At 38.3% G+C, this 21,865-nt stretch overlaps 1 protein-coding gene across 1 annotated transcript in view; it reads left to right on the plus strand.

Moving 5' to 3' along the window:
* Window positions 1-21,865, plus strand: part of LOC104516944 (uncharacterized protein KIAA1109-like) — an 88,712-nt gene that overhangs the window by 59,288 nt on the left and 7,559 nt on the right. The window contains 20 exon segments of the mRNA XM_010161458.1: window positions 862-1,088; window positions 1,585-1,785; window positions 1,991-2,121; window positions 3,422-3,545; window positions 4,790-4,899; window positions 6,812-6,902; window positions 9,334-9,437; window positions 10,081-10,296; window positions 11,218-11,398; window positions 12,778-12,970; window positions 15,098-15,259; window positions 15,378-15,517; window positions 16,571-16,772; window positions 17,175-17,378; window positions 17,496-17,675; window positions 18,532-18,669; window positions 19,021-19,281; window positions 20,424-20,574; window positions 20,853-21,010; window positions 21,538-21,730. Of these exon segments, the coding sequence (XP_010159760.1) occupies window positions 862-1,088; window positions 1,585-1,785; window positions 1,991-2,121; window positions 3,422-3,545; window positions 4,790-4,899; window positions 6,812-6,902; window positions 9,334-9,437; window positions 10,081-10,296; window positions 11,218-11,398; window positions 12,778-12,970; window positions 15,098-15,259; window positions 15,378-15,517; window positions 16,571-16,772; window positions 17,175-17,378; window positions 17,496-17,675; window positions 18,532-18,669; window positions 19,021-19,281; window positions 20,424-20,574; window positions 20,853-21,010; window positions 21,538-21,730 (3,367 nt within the window).

Genomic DNA, 21,865 nt, shown 5'->3' on the forward strand with positions numbered 1-21,865 from the left:
ATCCTGAGCTTCCATCCCCCCCTCACCTCTTCTAGAGATAGCTTCTATCCTTCCCAAGCTCCCTCTTTTCCCAGTCTCTCCTAATGAGTTGTTTGGACATTGTCCAGAGGCCTCTAGAACACCTGGCACTCTTGGTCATCGTTCCTGCTGCTTGCTTCTTCTCATCTCTGTGCCCAGCTGTAGCATCTACGGTGTCTCCTGTCCCTGTAGTTTTGCTCATTGTCCCTGCTTGCTTTTTTTGTGCTGAGGAGACATAAAAATGAAACACATGCTGCAACCATTAAAGATTTACCTCACATGGAATTGTGAATGAAGAAAACCAGGATAAACCTATTTAGAAGGAAAAAGAGTATCTTGTGTAGTTCTGCTTAAAGCAAGTTCTGTATTTTGATGCTCAAAGGTGGCAATACTTATTAGAAAAGTTCTGGGAATACAGGTGATTCAGCAGGCACTTCACACATATAACATCTTCCAGCATCATTATTCAGGATTTGAAACTGTAAATAGGTTGGCATTTTTCCATGCAGATAAGACATCCTTTAGCTTTCTTGCTGTTAGAATTCGTGTTCTGGAATGTTATACTTGGCTGCAGTTGCAAGAGCTGAAGTTGGAGGTGCTCTCTCCTGGTCATCAGCTTGGCTGAAGGGAATGTATTTTCATTAGGTTTGTCTGTGTATGTCACTTGTTAAAGAAATACTTCCAGCAAGCATTTCAGTTGTGGAATATGTTTTCCACAGAGTGGGCAGAAGAGGCAGTTCTTTGTAACTGATAAGAGCTGTCTCTGCTAACTAATACATAACCTGGTATGGGGGATTTTTTAGAAGAGGAAAAATGGGTTAAACACTTTTTTTTTTAATACAGAAAGTAGTAGTGCTGGAACCTGGACACTGAACGTGTTATGGAAGATGTGTGGTATTGATGTCCATATGGATCCAAACATTGGGAAAAGATTGAATGCTTTAGGCAACACCCTCACAACATTGACAGGAGAAGAAGATATTGATGATATTGCTGACCTCAACTCCGTAAACATCGCTGACCTTTCGGATGAGGACGAAGTTGACACTATGTCTCCCACTATACATGCAGTAAGTGAATCAACCAAAATAAGTGCTACTAGTTGGAAAACAAAGTCTTCAGCCAAATGTAAAGATCTTAGTCTTGAGCTGATGTCAACATGCTACTCCTTATAGCTTTTACAACTCTTGCTGCAATCAAAAAAGTTTGTGTGTTAGTTTTCTAAGTCCATTTTTCAAAGATAAGAAATCACACATCATATTTCTACTGGTGTTATATGGACATACCAATCTGGATTTGGAACTATGGAGAATAGAATACCTAACTCCAGGTACCAGAATTGGAAAAGCTGTGGCAGTAGATAGCTTTTCTTAACAGGAGAGTAAGTTACTAACATGAGCAAATTAGAAAAAATTCTTTTTTGGTACTTCTACGAAATATACTTTTTGGTCTCATATAAAAAAAAAAGTTTTAACAGATGTTCTTTAATGACTATTTTAGGTGTCTCTTGCCTGCCAAGAGTGAAAACGTTATCCCAGAACACTAACGTTGCTGTTTGTTGTTTAGAAATCAGGTGGAGGTTCATTATGTGGAGATGCACGCAAGCTAACATTTGGGCGGCGGATTGTAAATCACCTGCTGGGTTTGAGCCCCCCAAACCATCGATACTCTGTTCCTGTAGAATATCTGTTGGGGTCAGCGAAGTGTGATTCTCTTCAGTCTAGCAGATCACATATGAAAGCAGGCAGATCCTGCTCATGGGGACATGTATGTAGTAGTTATGGTGTGTCTAACTGAATGATGGGTTTTGGATCACTGGAAAAAATCCAATCAGCTGCCTTTTGAGATGAAACTGATTCTTTTGCATGCACTAGTCCAAATTTTAAGGTGTGAAATTCACTTTGCCTGTTGTTACATCACACCCATGTCCAGTTTTTGATGAGGGCATTAATTAAATGTTTATTTTAAACAGGAGATTGTTGATCACCGACGGCAGGGAGCTTCTAGTATCCAGACTGGAGAACAGCGAGGAAGAAAGTTTGTGAAACGTTTAGTTGATATTAGAGAACTCAATGAACAAGCTAAAGTCATTGATGACTTAAAGTAAGTTGGGCTTTGCTTTAACTTGCACAAAGTTTGGGAGTAACAAACTGCAGCTGACTTTTTTTTCTTTGCTTTCTTACCACGTATCTTGTGGCATTGTGATGGTCAAGTGGAAATCATTGTCTTTATTTAAAAGTAAAAGATTGTCCTTTTGGATTCCATAAGAAAAAACTATATATGCAAGTGCTCTCTCTCACTTTTCTCTGATTCTTTCCCAAGTGTCAAATTAGCTTATATTCTTTCTGCATTGTAATGTCTGATAATAATTAATTTCCTATTGATTCATAATCAGAGTTCCATTTTTATTTATTATCATGGTGATTACTTCAACAAAATACCTAACTTTGTAACCGGAATAAACTTAGTCTCATTCACTGGAAGATTATTTTAACCGACTATTTTTGCATCTTGTGGGTGATATTTTAAAATTAAATCTCCTATGATGTACTTGAGGAAAAACCTCAAGAAATAATTACTTAATATTTCAGAATTTCATAATTTATATTTCTGTGAATGTTATTAATTTTCACAGTCATGGTTTGTTGGGCTTGCTTCCCAACCTGTTTCTCTAAGACATATAAACGGATCCGTCTGGGATGGGAATACAGAGCTTGGTAATTATGTGTTAAATAATGAAGAGGAGATGCGTTCTGCTGCATGTACTTGGAATAAAATTGCTGTCACCATTCAGAGGGCAATTGTATCTGAACTTTGGATTTTTGGTTAAATGTTTCTTCTAACATGAGTTCAAGAATCAATATTACGTTTTGTGTCTGCCTTTTGTCAGTTTGAGTGCTTCAGTAAATTGCGATTCTTTCAAAACAGAGGTTACTTTATGGCATTTTTTAAATTACGTATTCTGCTACAGAAGGCTGTCACTGGTGTGGCAGGGCTTTGGACTGCTACAGCAGGAGGGCTCCTCTTCATCCTGGTGGGAATTCTCAATTTGCCCATTATGTTTGCTTTTCAGACACAAGACAGCTGTTTACTTAAAGTGTATAGGTCATCCTTAATCTAGTTGTTACAACTCGGGCTTTATGAAGCAAGGGAGTTGCTGCATAGCCATTCTTATTTTCAACCTTAGCTAGCATCATGATGCCACTGTTGTCTGGGGGTCTCCTTGCACACTGGTCTGTTCTACATCCTCTTACTGCTCTGCTTTCTGTTTTTGAGACAGAAATCTTAAAGAGTCTTCTTAAGGACAAAATATTATACCTGACGAAGTTGTATCATGAAAAAAAGAAGTGGTGAAAATAATGTCACCTATTTGTAAAATAACTCAACGGTGATTTATCCCCAGAAAATTAGGTGCAAGTGAAGGAACTATCAATCAAGAAATTCAGCGCTATCAGCAGCTGGAGTCAGTGGCTGTGAATGATATCCGCCGAGATGTTCGTAAAAAGCTACGTAGATCCAGCATGAGGGTGAGCACTATTAATTACATTACTTTAAAAATACTATAGCACTAGTGCTGCATATTTCTTCTTTGCATGATGATTAATGCAAAGAAAATATTAGTAATGAGAAAAGAAGGTTAGAAATATGAATTAGTTCAGCAACCCATTTACCTCTGTGAGGATGGGGGAAAGGTTTTTCTCCTTTGTAATAATGGTGATAGTAGAATTGAAATTTCACCAAAACTGTCATGTAAATGGGTTTATTTGCACACTCACAAGAAATAGTCAGAAAATACGTATTCAAAGATGTCATTTATTCCTTAGCTTAGCAGAGTTTAAAATGATTCCTTATTGGACTGATGAATGCAGATGCAGAGACAAGGATGTTAACTGCCTGGGCAAAAGCGGGGATATTTAGATTAGGTATCAGGAAGAAATTCTTCATGGAGAGGGTGGTGAAGCACTGGAACAGGTTGCCCAGAGTAGCTGCGGATGCCCCATCCCTGGCTATCTTCAAGGCCAGGCTGGATGAGGCCTTGAGCAACCTGGTCTAGCGGAAGGTGTCCCTGCCCATGGCAGGGGGGTTGGAACTAGATGATCTTTAAGGTCCCTTCCAACCCTAACCATTCTATGATTCTGTGATACCTAGTATTCCACTTGGCATGCGTGCCTCCTGAATGTGTGTTCTGTGTATAAATAAACAGTATAGTTGCAGAGTTAGGTGATATAAAAATAAAACTAAACTACTAAGCTTGAAGGAACATTAGAAGAAACCATACAAATAACAAGCAGTGTTGCTGGTAATCCACAAACATATGTGGCTGTTGTCCCACACCCTGATAACAAACCTGGTAAAAAATTACTTTCAGTGTGTCCTAGTGTATGAGCTCCAAGTATGATGCTTTGTTAATAAGAAAAGATCTTTCAAATAGTAATCTGTTTGCAGCTCTTCCTGAGATGCTCTTATTTTAAGTCATGTTCTTCTGTTACTGTAGTGATGGCTAGGAAGGGTGTCTGTCAAAGTGGTGCTATTATTAACTTTGGGTATACTTTTCTCCTGGCAACAGGACATCCCCAAATCCAGCAACTATGAAAAGTGACCATGTATCAGGAGACAGCATGAAGATGCTGGCAAATGCTGATAAGAGATGCATTTTAGCTATCATGGAACAAAAAAAATCTTTTTACTATACTGGAATACCTGAGTAAAATAGTATTTTAGCTTGCCAGTGTTCTCATTTGTTGCATTTAAGTACTGCTTTTTGTTTTAGGCTGCCTCCTTAAAAGACAAATGGGGTCTCAGCTACAAACCCAGCTATAGCCGATCTAAGAGTATTTCAGCATCAGGAAGACCACCTCTGAAGAGAATGGACAGGACAAGGTAAGTGTCTGGGAATTGGGATCTGTGAAAGCAACAGCAGCATGTGTCACAGAGGCAGCTTTGGGCTTTAGCTGTAAGAGTCCTTTTACTGTAGGCAGCAGCTATATGTGGTGGAACTGGGTAGGAGTAGGTCATTTTGGAAGACAGACATGTTCTAAAACAAGCAAGTTTGCATCTTTTTTTGAAACTTCTTTTTTTGACAGACTTAGTAGTATGTCAAGGGAGGAGAAGTTTCCACTTCTACAACAACTTAGGTCTTGCTACAAAATCCTGCTTTCAAGGCAGCTGAAGAAAGGTATATAAGGAAATATGGCATGGTGTAATCATTTTTGATTTCTACACCTCATTTGCAATCATTTGCCTTAAAAAAGGTTTGTTGTAAGGAGAAGAAAGGGAGACTCTTATTTTCTTGTGAATGATAATTTTCTTTTAATCTCTTCACCTGTGTAACATGTATTGGATGTGTTTCATCATTTAATGGCTGCTGAGCAAACTGCAGTTGTATAATGATGCCTCATAAGAAAATGTTTGCTTTGGTTTTACAATGCATGTGTTTGAGTCCATTGCTTCTGTAGATCCAGCTGAAGCATTCAAAGTTTGGAATTAAATATGTGCTAGGTTATTATGTATTGAAGAATTGGGCTTATTCAGCCTGGAGAAGAGAAGGCTCTGCAGACCTTAGAGCACCTTCCAGTACCTGAAGGGGCTACAAGGAAGCTGGGTGGAGGGGCCTTTTTCCAAGGGCCTGTAGTGACAGGACAAGGGGGAACGTGTTTAAATTGAAAGCGGGGAGGCTTAGATTGGATATCAGGAAGAAGTTCTTCACGGAGAGGGGGGTGAGGCACTGGAACAGGTTGCCCAGAGAAGCTGTGGATGCCCCATCCCTGGAAGTGTTCAAGGCCAGGCTGGATGACGCTTTGAGCAACCTGGTCTAGTGGAAGGTGTCCCTGCCCATGGCAGGGGGGTTGGAACTAGATGGTCTTTAAGGTCCCTTCCAACCCAAATCATTGTGTGATTCTGTGTTTCTATGAAATATAAAAGATTTGAAAATTAAACAGGTGGAGAGGGCTGTTAGAATTCTTTGGACTTTTTTCGTTGAGAGTAGAAATTCTTAATAGAAATTTGCTTCCAGTTTGAACACCTCTGTAGAATTGATGGGAATTTATAAATAATGCAGATGTGAAAATGTCAGACAGCAGATATTCCAGCATAAAACCAGCTTTATAAGTACTCTGAAGTGAACTTTCCAAGGTGCTTTTGAAAAGGAATCTTTCTAGTGAATTAATTAGCGTTCTTGATAATTAAAGCAAAAAAAGTGCCAAAGGCAGGAAGGTTCTGGTTCAAGATCTATCAGGACAAAACCACTTTCATTTTACCTTTTCACAAGGTTATATGAAGAGAACCAGAATATGTATGGAAAAGATAGCGGGGCTTTTCTGTTGCTCTGTTGGAAACAGAGAGTTCTGAAAAACTTAATGGCTACTTTGGTTGTGAATGAAAAGCGGTATGCATATACTACAAGGCCAAATAATTAATTTCAGTTGCATCAGAGAATACATAATCTTCCAACTTGCTATATGTCCCATGTGGTAAATCACAAATGTCTTATTTTTCTATAATTTCTGCATCTTGGCTCAGGATTGAAAAGCTGGCATAAAGAAATAAGCAGAGATTTGCGAGCATTAGGGTACCAGTCGAGTAATGTGTAGCTTCTTTCTCTTTCCTTCTCCCCTTCCTTCTTCCTTTACATGTATCCTACGTGCTTCAATTATAATGGTATACTTTTTTCCGTAACAAAATGCTATGTACTGACTGGACTTTTTTTTTGCCTTATGTTTGTGTAGTTAACTACACGAACATAGAATCCTGTAGTAAAACTCAACAAGCTGTGGTGTTCTTGTTTTGCTTATAGCTCTCGATTAGGAGACAGTGAAGACCTCCCAGATATCCGTGTAGATGCTGCGTCTCCGGGGCCAAGAGTAACTTTCAACATACAGGACTCTGTAAGAATTACTTTATATGCCATATAATCATGACATCTAAGATAATTTCACGTGCCATTTGGCCACAAATTGATGAGATAGGTATACCAAAGCAGACCTGAATTGCTTTGTATGTTTTTGTGTGTGTGTTTGTGCTTCAAAGTATTGATACGTTTTGGGAAGATAAATTTGTTTTGGTAGAAGACAGATATGTTTTGGTTTCTTAACACAGAAATTAATTGAAACATTAGCAAAAATACTTGAAAAAAAATTTTTTTTTTTTAGGCTGACACACATGTAGTAATACAGCTGTTTTGGAATTTTTATCAAAAGTGTGCAAAAATCTAGCATTATTTGTGTTTGAATATATTTAGAGTTTTGCAGATGGGTATTAGTCAGTTTCCTTTAGTCCTACAGGTATATCCTTCTGTGTGTTTGAAATGGATCGGTGAATCTTTGGTTGATGTTTGGTTTTGTTTGTTGCTATGTTTTCTCATTTTTAAAATGTTCCTATTACATTGTTTTTGCATGGCTGAGATTATTGTAATTGTTTTAATGTTTGTTTGTTTGTTTTTTTTCACTCCTAATTAAGTTGAATAAAACAGCTTTGGGGATTGCACAACAATCCAGCTGTCCAGGGGAAGGGTATTTTCAGGTATTTCTGAGAAGAAACAAGTATTCTTTGCCAGAGAACTAATATATCTCACAGGGAGCTGCTTTTCAATGTTTCATCTCTTTTGCACTCAGCTAAACAGAATGTATATCAAATTTGGAAGTATTTAAATCTGAATATGCAAAGTAAGCAGAAAAACATGATTGATTGATTGATGAACTTTCCAGAGGGTTTCTACACCCTTATGTAGACCTAAGACTTGCTAGATTTTGTGAAATGAAATAATGGCATTTTGTCTGTGTATTTATGAAGACTGATCAAGGCTGATATAAAGTGATGTAAGTCTAGCCTTGAAATGTGCTTTAGAAGAGGATTTTAGTGTGTGTGCCTTCATCTGTTACATTGTGTTCTGAGATTGCAGGCATCAACACCCATACAAAATAATTACTGGGTGGGAGGACATCTTCTCACACTTCTATTTCTGTTGGGATTCCTACATTTAATGCAGAATAAGACATTTTCAAATAATAGCTGGTAGGGAAAACGTAATACCCAGACAACAAATGGTAGAGTTTAACTGCTTTAAAAAAACATGTTTAGGGAAAATGGTAAGGATTTTTTTTCTTTCTTAAAAAAAATCCAACCCAAACAAACAAACCAAAACACACCCCCAACCAACAGAAGCAAACCAAAAAAAACCACCCAACACAACTCCCCCAAAACTCCAGGAAGTAAATACTTTTTCTCCCTTTTCTCTGTTCCAACTCACCTCATGCTCCCAGGAAATAAATTCCTGTTTCTGAAAGAGGGGTGGAAATGAAACATAGAAATGTGCTTGGCACGTTTAAATCTGTTCACATTTAGAAGCTCTCTCACATTTTTCCTATTGTTGTTACATGTAAGACCAGTTAGCTTCAGTTTTGTTGGCATACCAAAATGCCATCACGTAAAGGTATCAAATGTTAAAAAAAACAGACAAACAGACAAAAAAAACCCTTACTGACATTATATTGCCAGAGCTCTAATTTCAATTTGCAAATGACGACTGTGTAGCTCTACAGTAGAACTGCAGTGGTTTGCTGGTGTTAAACTAACACTTCTAGATACTTTTCATAGGCATATTAAAGAAGTTAATGTTAGAAAATTGCTTAAGTGGTGCTTGTGGTGTGCTTTATGTGAGAAATAGGAGGCCCCTTTCGGCAATTCGGCCTGAGGTACGTTTTGTGTTAAAGCAGGCGTGCGCACGGGCGCAGCCCAGAACTGCAAACCGGTGCCGTACATTCTGTGTTAGCACTCTGCATGCACGCCTCACTAACGCTCCGGGGTGTCTTGCCCCTCTACGAGGTTCATGATGATTTGGTCTGTCTTCTGTTCTTTTCTTTCAAAATCTTGTTTAAATTTGAATGACGTGTTTGTATTCCTACTGGTGGTGAGAGTTGGTCAGAGCATGGTATGTATTCAGCTAACAGTCTGAGCTCAATCACTAAGCAATGGCAAATGTTTCCCACCAAGCTTTCACTTCTTTCTTTTTCGTAATCCATCTTGCAATTTCTACACCTGCTGTCTGTTTTGTGAGGAACTCGGGAGTCAGAGTTTCTCATAGCACTCTTGCTTTTTTATTTCCAGAGCTGTCTAACGTATTCTTGATGGAAACGGTATCTGTGGAAATTTAATATCTTTTTGTCTTTTTATAATCAGTTCCCAGAGGAGACAGAAATGGACCTTTTGTCTGTAACTATTGATGGTCCCTCCCATTACTCATCTGCTAGTGAAGGCTCATGCTCGGTATTTGGTTCACCCAAACCTCCAGTAGTCTTCTCACCCGGCATTCCCTTCCAGCCTGAAGAAGGACGCCGGGATGACAGCTTATCATCAAGCAGCGAGGACTCTGAGAAGGAGGATGACCATGAAAGAGAGAGGACCTATTTCTATAGGAAACCACCGTAAGTAGTAGTCATAAGGAAGAAGACAGAAATTAAGAAAATACATTTGAAATACTGACTTTAAAGCTACAGAATGTGTTACTGGTGAAGGATTGAGTTTTGCCTGAAGTGTGTATGCAGAAGGCAGGGGAGGTTGTGTTGGGCAGAGGTGACTGAGAGTGTGAAGAAGGAATTCTCATCTGAAAAGGAGGCAACTGCTAGAAATTTCAGGGCTTAGAACAGAACCAAAAAACTTGGAAAGTGAGTTTTGGAGGCACGTGACAGGTTTTAGCAGGATAATATGGCACATTTGTCAAATGCAGCATAACTATCAGTTTTTTCCAGTGATTATGTCTCCACAGAGTGCGTGTAAGAATGTAAATATTTACCAATATGAAAATTATTGTATATATCTTTATATTCTTTTTCTTGATTGAGAAATTAAGAAAGGCTTAGTTCTTTATAGTGCGCTATAGTGAGAAAGGATACTTAGTGATGTGTCAATGGAAGATAGATCAATGTATTGTTGTGTAATAGATCAGGTTTTTCCAGAAAAGTTCTTAAAATATTATATGCTGAATGTGGATATAGGCTAAGAATGCCTCCTGCCATCTGTTGACGTGCATGTCTTGCTAATATCTAACCCACAACTGTGCTTGTGCAGTAGTACGTCTCGCAAGAAAGCAACAGGCTTTGCTGCCGTCCACCAACTGTTCACTGAGCGCTGGCCAACAACACCTACCAACAGAAGTATGACTGGCACAACCACGGAGAGAAACATTGACTTTGAACTTGATATCAGGGTTGAAATTGATTGTGGAAAATGTGTACTGCACCCTACAGTGCTTCAGCAAGAACACGATGACATCAGTTTACGAAGGTAAGAAGCGTGTTTGTTAGTTGCCTTCTGAAGAACAGGGTATGAGTACTTTACTCTGCTTTAGCTCTTAAGTCCATCTGATATTTCCGTCACTTAAGTTATGACCATATGCACCCTAACTACTGACTCTTTGGCGCTGGCCTGTTTAAAAGCACAGAAGATATATGCATTAGTTTGTTACCATCACTTTATTCATAGTAATTACCACTGCTTCATAGTATCACCATAACTCGCCTTTGTTATGGCTGAGCATGGCATGGGGAGCTGTGTTTGTTTAGCAGGAGTCAGCATATGCCTCTCTCCTGCTTTTGTTTTTAAGATCATGTTAAATCTTTCATAAACAAAATGTTAGGCTTTTAAAGTACTTGGATTCTTTTTTTTCAGCCTATGAAGAAGTAACTTTACAACTTAGTGAATCCACCTAAGGGATAGGAGATCTGTAATTTGAAAGCAGTTTGGTTTCTGTCTTTCCAAGACACTTTTTTCCTAAGAATTGATACAGGAGGAAAAATAATCTCTTAAGAATTTATATGAAGATGGGCTTTACAAGCGAGAAGGAGAATTGATAAGTGTTTTCTGCATATCAAAAATTTTCATATACCGCGTTGGGTAATGTAGATGAACTTGACTGTAAGAGTACAGGGCATTGGAAGGTGTTTTGCTAAGGACATAACAATTATTTTGTAGGTTTTACTGCCTGAAGTAATCACAGAATGAAAATGGCAAAGCCAGAGTGGGCAGACAGAAAGGGAGTAGAGGGCAAAGAAAATAAAGAGTAAAGCAGAGATTGAAATGCTTCCTTTAGATAGTTGATACTACAAATTTGTTTTAGACATGTCTACATTTTTAATACTAGAAAATGTACTCATATTAGTAGGAGTATGAAGCTTGCTTTAATAACATGCAATGTATTTATTTTAGGAGCTATGATCGGAGTTCCAGAAGTCTGGATCAAGAGTCTCCTTCAAAAAAGAAAAAATTTCAAACTAATTACGCATCTACTACTCACTTACTTGCTGGCAAGAAAGTGCCATCATCTCTACAGACAAAATCTAGTGATGTGGAAACAACAGTGTTTTATATTCCTGGGGTGGATGTAAAGGTAAAAGGCGTGTATAACTCAGCAGGGAAGCGCTTGCTCTTCCTCTCTGCTCAAATATGATTTCAAAGCAAGTACATTGTCCCAGTATGTACAAGTTTATATATACAGAGCACCTTTGCAAAATCTTTTTTTCAGTTATGTGAATGATGCTGAAATAGGAATAATGACTCTACATTGGAAACTGGTAGATGCTTTTACCCTCATTTTTTTTAGTGGGGAAGAAACCCAAAATCTTTTATGTACCATCAAAAACAGAACTATGTCATACAGTGTATGTGATAATTACATAATGAAATCAGTTCCATTGACATTTTGGTGTCTAAAATTAGACTTCTGTTTTGAATGTTTTCTTCTCTGACAGGTAATTTACACTGTATGCCCTTTTTAAATAAAGGAAGAACTGTTTGCTGTTGGTAATTCATGGGAAGGGTAGCTCAGTAGTTGGCCAACGAACACATAAAGCTCTCTGTGTCTTCTGTCTGGCTTATAGCAGTCAGAGTCTTGCTATAAAAACCTTCCGAAGACAGTGTTTGCTCAAACACCATCAAACTGTACACTCCCTTTTGGTTTTTTAATCATTATTTCTATATCCTAGAAATAAGAGATCTCAACAGAAATGTTTGTGATTGGAAGTCCTAGGGAATAAGAACAGGAAAAACAGGTCACTGCTGCATGGAAACTTCATGCAGTTCAGTTGAGGCAATGCCATAAATATAATGCTCTTCACTTGTAACAGCCTGGCTTTTCTAGTCTTTCAGTGTAGAAGGGCTATGTGTGTCCATTTTCCAGTATCCAGGCTAGTTGCAGGGTTAACACATGTCTCAGGTCCGGGCTGGTTGCTTTTAGTCAAATTTAGGAATAACTAAACATTCCCTACAGCTTTTGTGCTGTTCTGTATTTTCATTGGCAGTGTACTCTGCACTCCTGTGTGAACTCCTGGAATATTTTTTTATTTTTCCTTTTTATGTAACTTCCTGTGTGCTGGTGTTTAGTCGTGGAATAGTTCCATCATGCAGTAAGATGGATGGAAAGCCATGCAGACAGGAGCAAACGGTGGCACAGGATGCGTACAGCATAACAGAGCAGGCTTTAGGCGCTGTTCCTAAATAGCTCATTTCCTTGGTTTCTCTGTCTTACCTTAGCTTTTTTTTAATAGTTTATTAATTTATATCCTTTCCGTACCAAAATTTCAGATATTTATGTTCACCGGCAGTATCTGCAGAACATGAATTGGAACTTAACCTATCTTACAATGATATCTTAGAAAAATATTGTAAATAATGGGGGGAAAACTTTTTGAAGGGAAGGAGTGACGCCAAACCACTGTATAGAAATTGAGCTACTTGTATGAAGTAAATTGATGTTTCTTTGCTTTCCAGTTGCACTACAACTCTAAGACTCTAAAGACGGAGTCGCCAAATACTTCTCGAGGATCCTCTTTGCCAAGAACCCTTTCCAAAGAGTCCAAGCTGTATGGTATGAAAGATACTGCCACATCTCCTCCTTTATCTAGCACTATCCACAGCAAGACTAACACCTTACTTCCTCCCCAACCCCCACCCATCCCATCAGGTACTTATAGACAATAACCTTCTCAAACTCTCACAGATATCTCTCTCCCCTTCATGTAATCTACTAGCTTTAGATCTGTCTGCACATTACCTGAAGCACTGTATCAAATCTTAATTTTGGCTGCAGAACCTGATTCCAGATGCATGAATGTAGTTCATAAAGCTGCATTTGTAGAAATCTCTTACCAAACCGGTCTCGGTAATATTTCTATCATAGTCACTGTATCCCAGTGATGGGCTGTCACTGCCTTCTCCCTGTTTTTACTTAGCAAAAAAATGCTTATTACTGGACAGCAAAATTTAAATCTCTGTGTAAAAAGTGAATGCTGACTGCTTTATTCTTCATAATCCAAGAAAAATAAAAATCAGATGAATCCTTCTTCCATACATTACACTATACTTTTAGCTTTTAAGTGCCTTCTGCTGCGCAAGTAGTGCACAAAATACTGCGTTCTGGAACTGGATTATTTCTTTTAGTACTGAAGCAGCAGTTTAGACTTTCTTGTATTAATTAAAATACCAGACTACTGTCCTCAGCTGTTGCAGGTTCTTAAATAACCATGATATGGAGTAACAGGGGGTCTGATACTTCAAGTTTTGTTTTATGTCCAAGGATTCCTGTTTTCAAGCAGGAGTCCTTTGTTAAATTATGTCAGACCTAGAGCTACGTAGATTGCACCCCTGACTTCTGAGACATTCACTCTTCTCTCCTTCAGCATTTGAATATCACTTGAAAACAAAGCCAAAAATTTTGTCAAAATTTGAGGAGCAAGAAAAATTAATAACCGAAAAAAAGTTGTGTGTGTGTTTATTTCTTTATTTGTTTGTTTGTTTTTTAAATAAAACCAAGGGAGACGCTGGGAGAGAAAAGTGAGATGGGGACACCTTCCTCAATTATCCATGCTGTTGAACCATAAGCTCTTCCTCCTTGAAGTGTCCATCCTCTTTATGATTACCAAATATTGTGTAATCTTGGTTTATGCTATTTTTCTTCAATTTTGTTCTGTATTTTCGTATCCTCTTTCCAATCTTTGCCTTTACCATGTCATGTCTAGCTACTGAGACTTGTTTTTATGTCTGTAAGTTGTACATTTGATGGGGGCTTACAGAAATTGCACTTATATCATGATATAAATGTCTCCAAAACTAGGGATTGCCATAACTGTTTTTCTTTATGCATTGTATTTTTAAAAATATTTATTAGTTCAGAATTGGTTTGAAACACATTTATTTATATAACTTTTTTTAATATTACTTTTCCCCTAGAATGGAAACCACCTTTTTTATTGTCTTTGGTGTCCAGTAAGAGCAAGATAGGACAATCTAGTCAGAAGCACTAGGCAGAATAGTTTGCAGAGAATGAAAATTCAGGGCTTGGGGTTTGCGGTTTTTTTTAGCAAATAAAAAATTTTTAGCTCCGCTTTAGTTGTTTTGTTAATGTTTATATTTTTCTTGGATAATTTAAAATCAATCTCTTCTATTCATTTTAATAGCTGTATTTCATAGATATAGTGATTGAGCTGATACTAATACCTTCTGTGCATATTTATATTTTGGTGAGTTTGGATCCAAGCCTCTTCTACAGATTTTAGAAGGCAACAATCTTTTTATTAGTTTGTACTCTGGCTAGTTCCAAGCTTTTAAAAACGCTGGCTCAGAATCTTTGGATATTCTGTGCATAAATGTAGTAGACCGTGCCATTTTCAGTATTAATTTTTGGATGTATTTTCTCAGTTTAAACTGCCATTCTTCGCAGGCTTATGTATTTGTTTTTCCTAATTCCACGTTCATTTCCAGTCTGCTGTGGTTACTTTGCATTGTGTATTTGGAAAGGAATTGTATGTGTCTGATTTCAGTGCTATTTTTTAAAAATGATGTAAGAGTGCTTGGTCAAGAATCTGTGGAATGGAATTGCAATCAAGCATGGCAAACTACTAGTTATTTTTGCAAAGTTTTCCTAGTGAAAACTTATGGCTTAATTTATTCTAACTGATCTGATTTATACCTTTTCAGATGATGGTACGGAGCATCAGAGGAAACAGCTGTTAGTTATGAAGTATCTTCTAATGTTTGTCAGTTACTGTTCAGTGGAATTACATTAGACAAATTTATCTTTTCCATGTTGCAGCCAAAGGGAAAGGAAGCGGTGGAGTGAAAACCGCGAAACTGTATGCATGGGTTGCGCTCCAGTCCTTGCCGGAGGAAATGGTGATTAGCCCATGCTTACTGGACTTCCTAGAGAAAGCTCTTGAAACCATTCCAATTACACCCATTGAAAGGAATTACACAGGTAGGCTACACATTTGTATCCTAGCACTCTGCCCTTTTTCCTTCTTGTCTTCTCGTGGCACTGCGCTGCTCTTCCCTTTAAATTCAACAACCTAATGAGTTCTTGTACTTGTTAAAAGCTGTTAGTTCACAGGATGAAGACATGGGACAATTTGATATACAGGATCCCTTAGAAGAATCCACAACATCGTTAGTATCGTCCTCAACATCAGCATATTCATCCTTCCCTGTAGATGTGGTGGTTTATGTACGAGTTCAGGTGAGGTTTTAACTCACTATTCAGTACAGTAACTTCAGTCACAGTCTGTGAGACAATCCATGTGTCTACGTTTGCTTTTTGAAAAATAAATAACATTTTTAAGTGTCCTTTCTGAGATACTGATGTCTAGTGTGATGACAAAATGGGACTAATTTCAGCAGAAGTTCTGGCATATTTTAGTCCCATGGAGACCAAAAAAAAATGAGCTATCTTGAAAAAAGTCACAAAAGTTCTGATCATTTTGAATCATTGATTCTTCCTTGACTCTTCTGGAGTTTTTTTAAAAAATATCTTTCATAACTAGTGTTTCTATTCATTGTTTATAGGTACCATTACAAAATAAAAATAATAATTAAAGATTTTCTCAGTTCATATGGAAAATGTAGGAATGTACAGTTATCACCTCCAAGGCATTATTCCTACTGCTTAATATTTGATATATCTGGGCTTTTTATACGTGTAAGAGAGAAAAGTGCTACCACAGAGTGATTCAGAGCACTTGAGCTTGATCTGAGCATTTTCCTGTTTTGGTCAAACAGGTTTTTTTCCTGGTATAAATTTGATTAGGTTCCCAAATCAAACAACATATTCCAGCAGATGCTTTTTTTTTTAATGCCTGTGAAAACTAACCACAACAATCTATAGCCTCTCTCAGCTTTTACTTGCAAACTCGTCTGGCCAAGAATGTGTTGAGGGGGGCTGAGGCTTTCCACACCAGCTCAAGTGATTCTGTGTGTGAGATGAGCTATGAATTGACTTAGAGAGGAGGAAGAGAGGGGCACATACATGTCCTCTGCTGCATCCAGACTTCCTGTGTCTTAAGTTTTCCAAAAACTGGTCCAAATAATAGCCCTGGTGTTGGAGGGATTCCTTGTAATCAATGTATGTACATCAACTTTTATACAGCTATCTTGATAATTCTAAAATCAATCTGAAAAGGCTATAATTTGCTTATATTTCAAAAAGAAACACATAGCATTTTACAAGCCACATTCGGGATGTTTTTCGTATTTCATCTTTGTTCATTCAATGCCTTTTTTTTTTATCTTTCAGCCCTCTCAGATCAAGTTCAGTTGCTTGCCAGTATCAAGAGTTGAATGTATGCTGAAGTTGCCTTCCTTGGATCTTGTTTTCTCTTCCAACCGAGGAGAGCTGGAAACATTAGGCACAACGTACCCATCAGAAAATGTGTCAGTTGGTGGCAGTACTTCCCAGAGTGGCTCAAAGAATTCAGTTAGTAAATCTGGAGCACCAGGTAACATGTATATGAAAGTTTGTGCTACGTGCGGCTTGTAGCATAATAAATAGCATGTTCTGCTGTCTAAAATTAGAGCAGAAGATCATCTTTCACACACCTTAAGGGTAGACATTTATGTATTAGTGAGTTCAGTGGGATTGCTTCATGTTTTACTCGTTTCCTGTAGAAGCTCGCACAGATACGGTATTAAAGTTTTTCTTGTATTGGTTATGGTTAAGCGAGTTATCTCTTAGAAAAAGCTAGCATCAGTACATAGAATATATTTAAGCTATATTGCCGCTACAAGGGCATAATCTGATGTGCATTTACTCTATTAAACATTGCCATTAACTATTATTTCATGTTTAAAAATGCTTTTGTACTAAAACTAGCTTTTGCACAAAAAAAATGTGACTTCAGGTTCGTCGCCTGGCCTAGGCAGCCCTCTTGGCAGAACACGGCACAGCAGCAGTCAGTCAGACTTGACTTCTTCTAGCAGCAGCTCTTCAGGCCTGAGCTTTACTGCCTGCATGTCCGACTTTTCCCTGTACGTCTTCCATCCATATGGAGCTGGAAAACAAAAATCTGCTGTTACTGTTCTAACCCCTGGATCAGGAGCCTTAGGTACAGAACAAGCTTTTGTTTGCTGTAAAGAACATTGTTCATGTTTGGCATGGTTTTCTGAAATGAAGATTTGAAAAGGTCACAGAAGATTAACCTTTTTTTCCTTTCTTTTTCTAGGTAATGTGGATGAGGAACCAACTTCGGTCACTGGCCGGAAGGATTCTTTGAGCATTAACCTGGAGTTTGTGAAAGTCAGCCTGTCACGAATAAGGCGTTCAGGAGGTTCCTCCTTTTTTGAAAGTCAGTCTGCGAGCAAAGCTACCAGCAAGATAGATACTACCTTGATAAACATATCTGGTAAATGCTTGTTTCATTTTAATCCCATCTGTCAGCTCATTACAGAATTGCTGTTCCAGTCATACTTTACTCAGCAGCTTTTGTAGATGTTACGTGAAAGCCATCTACTTGTAGTCTGTAGTAAAATTTTTGCTCTTTTTGAATGAAGTAGGGATTGATATATTAGATTTTAATGGTACTTGGAGTACTTATTTGCACCTTTTTAGCCTCCTGATTCATTTAATGTAACTAAACAGGCTTGCTCAAACACATCTCTGACATCAGTCCGTGTGACTTAACATGACCTTCAATATTTTGAGATTGTAAGGGCTCTGGCTAGGATGGAGTGAACTTTCTTCATAGCAGTTCTTCTAGTGCTGTGCTTTGAATCTGTGGCTGAAACAGTGTTGATAAAAAACAGTGTTTTGGCTGTTGCTGAACAGTGCTTGCACAGTCTTAAGGCCGTCTCTCTTTCCCACTCTGCCAAGGAGGGGATGCAGCCAGGACAGCTGGCCCAAATTGACCAAAGGGCTATTCCATAGCATATGATGTTGCACTCAGTAATAAAAGCTCAGGGAAAGGAGGAGGAAGGGGGGGTTGGTGGTTATGGCATACAACACAAGTAGGAACAGCAGTTAGTTCATAAGTTCCATCTTGCCTTTATGAAATGTGTTTGTATCTAATACTGGATTTGGAGAAACACCTCAGGAAAACTGCGGGTTTTAATAACTATTTATGTATTACAGCAGAGCATTTATTATACTGCTGGGTAAAGAGGTATTTGACTATACTGAAACAGCTATTCATTACATATGGTTACCAAAACCAATTACTACTGAGAATGTACAGTTGTGTGTATCTGCTTTTTCTTTGTCAGCTGTCTGTGATATAGGATCTGCTTCTTTTAAATATGATATGCGGCGACTCAGTGAGATTCTGGCCTTCCCGAGGGCTTGGTACAGGAGAAGCATTGCTAGACGGCTTTTCCTTGGTGATCAAACAATAAATCTGCCAGGTAGGATACTGCTTCTTTTCATGAAAAACTTTTTTGTACAAGCAGTTGTAGTAGGAATTTGATAAACACTTATTACCTATTATTCTAACATGTGTGACTAGATATAAATGTATTATAATTTACTCCGTATTCAGTCAGTCTAGTAGGTTTAAATGAAAATTCTAGGAAGAAGAAGTGGCAAATTTCTGAAGTAGGTCATTGAACTATTTGAAGATCTTATATTAATGAAGATGGTAGAAAGCCTTTAATTACAATAAATGAAATATATTTTGACACTCTCCAAATACTTCTTACTATACGTGAGGATATTGAAATAATTTTTCTGCCTTTCTTGTGCTGCTTTTTTTCCAGTAGCATCGGGTCCTGGAACACCAGATTCAATTGAAGGGGTAACCCAGCATCTTTCTCCTGAATCGTCACGGAAAGCATACTGTAGGACATGGGAGCAGCCCTGCCAATCTGCCTCATTTACACACATGGCACAGTCCCCTAATGTTTTTAGTGAACACAGTGCCAGCAGCAGTATGTCACCTGGGACAGCATCTCACAGCTTAAAGTCTCCAGCTGTTACAAGGTCCAGGAGCGTGTCTGACTCTTCAGTGCCTCAGAGAGGTTAGTAGGCAACGGTTTCTTTAGTTTTTTAAAGTATTTCCATCAGTCATATGAAGAAAGTATGCTGTTACTGCTTTGTAGAAGGCCACCGTAAAACACTCTGCTGCACGTGGGAGTGGAGAGTCAATGGTTTAGAGAAAGAAAAACGTCTGAAATGGGTGAATCAAAATATAGTACTTTCTATAAAATTGCCGTTTCTGTTACTAGAGCGGGAGTTGCTTAGCTGGGGTTAGATGAGTTCTCCAGCTTTATGTGGCCGCACTGTCATCTTCTTGGCCCTCTGTTCTCATCCAAGCAATTACCATGCTCTTCGCAGAGGGTCAGTATCAGAGCTCGTGGGTCAGGTCATTTATTTCATTTCACCTGAGACTTTGGACTCACTAAGAGGTCTAAGTGAGGTTAGTTTCTATGCAAGGAGTAATGTAACTGTTGGTTTCTTTTACTACAAACGTTACTGTATTGTATCTTACAGCAGCGTAGCACTGGCTGTGTAGAATATTTATGGCATTAGGTATGAAATTTAGAAGTATGGTGCTTATTTTAGTCTAGGAAAAATAGCTGTGAGAAAAGAAAGGACGGGTATTTTGTCTATTTAGTAAGCAAACAAGAGGCTATACATGAACAGTTTTGAGGAGCAGACACAGTTGGAGAAGGATTTATGGCTTGATAGAGTGGCTTCTTCATAGGAAATGCCATTTTTCACAAGCTTATAACAATATTGCCAGAATTTTTGTGAGAAGGGCAAGGAAAACCCTAATACTGTCTTGGCACTTGTGCAAATTACTACTACCTGAATATTCAAATACTAGTAATTCATTTTCTGACTACACTGGTATTTAAAAATACATTTAAAATAAACAAACAGTTGAACAATTTAAATTAGGCATGACTAACTTCAAATTAGTATCTTCTCAAGCTATTAGTAAATGTGTAAAATAAATGTGTGAAAGGATTCGATTTCTATGACAACTGAAGAAACGTGTATTGCAAATCCTCTAGTTCTCACTTATCCCCACTCATCATTTTGTGGTGCTCCTTAGATAATGGTGTTATTTTGTCCTTTTGAATACGTACAATGCATATATTCTGTCAGTTTTTCCTAGCATTTGGAATAATTTAAATTTGTCGTCTTTTTTCTTTAGATACTCTCTCAAAAACATCAACGCCATTTAATAAGTCAAATAAAGCTGGAAGCCAGCAAGGAACACCATGGGAAACACTGGTTGTATTTGCTATGAACCTAAAACAATTAAATGTTCAAATGAATATGAGCAACGTAATGGGCAATACTACGTGAGTATAAACCAAGATTAAGCATGTTTTAAGAGACAGTGTTGTTTTGGGGCAAACCCCCAATCTCCCCACAGACTATTAACAGCCTGTTGTCTTTTTGCTTTAAAATCCTTACTTTTTCCATTAAGAGTTGTGAAGCCCCTCATGGATACTGGTAGATGCTTTATCCTGAAGTCACGTATGCCTAAACCACATGATTTACTGCTTTTCCAGTAAATAACTTTCAGTTTCTCTTTTGACAGCCTGGAAAAAATTATTTGTTTTCACCTCTGTTCTAGGTGGACCACCAGTGGTTTGAAAAGCCAGGGTCGTCTCTCTGTGGGTAGCAGCAGAGATCGGGAAATCAGCATGTCTGTTGGCTTGGGAAGATCACAGTTGGACTCCAGGGGAGGTGTTGTTGGGGGCACCATCGATGTTAATACCCTGGAGATGGTGGGTAAGTAGGAAAGCTGTCTGGCATTAGTATATGCTCCAGACAATGAATGTGAAAACTAAAGAATATACACAGTACCTCACTTTGTGAACCGGCTGGTACATAGACACTTTGGACTCTTACTTGTGTGCTCTGACTATGAAACACACTTTGAATCGAAGGGATAGCCTTCTGATCAGGGACTGATTCAGTCTCAGGGTCACTCCAAAATTACACTAGCTAGTTGTTCAACCCTCCAGTCCCCTTCAGCTGTCTGAAGAGATGGCAACTGAAGAGACTTGGTAGCATTTCAGCTCCTCCTGGAATCTGATAAGTGCTAATGGTCTGGGAAATGTAAAACTGGCTTTGGAAAGAGACTGGGTGTTCTGGCTCTTCACCAGCCTTGACCTCCCTATGCTTCTGGAAGTAACTAGTGCTTTCTTAGGCAGTCCCTCTGTATCACGTGGATGGCACAAGGGGGATATCACTGGAAAAAACAAATTTCTTATCTTTTAATGTGAGATTTCTGTGTTGCTTTGGTTCCATTTCAGCTCATATTTCGGAACATCCAAACCAACAGCCCAGTCATAAAATTCAAATTACTATGGGTTCTACTGAAGCACGTGTTGATTATATGGGGTCCAGTATCCTAATGGGAATCTTCAGTAATGCTGATCTTAAGCTACAAGATGAATGGAAAATTAATCTGTATAATGCTTTGGACTCGAGCATCTCTGATAAAAGGTAACACTGCTTCCTGTGATCCAAATGTATCATGTTTGATAAGGTCAAATTCTGCTTATATGTCTTCTGTCCAGTACTGCTAACCAAAAACGTAAGCGTCTGCTAGAAAGCAAAGGGTTCATGTTTTTTGGTTGT

The sequence above is a fragment of the Eurypyga helias genome, unplaced genomic scaffold (genome assembly GCF_000690775.1).
Source record: "Eurypyga helias isolate BGI_N326 unplaced genomic scaffold, ASM69077v1 scaffold6461, whole genome shotgun sequence".
In the NCBI taxonomy this organism is placed as follows: domain Eukaryota; kingdom Metazoa; phylum Chordata; class Aves; order Eurypygiformes; family Eurypygidae; genus Eurypyga; species Eurypyga helias.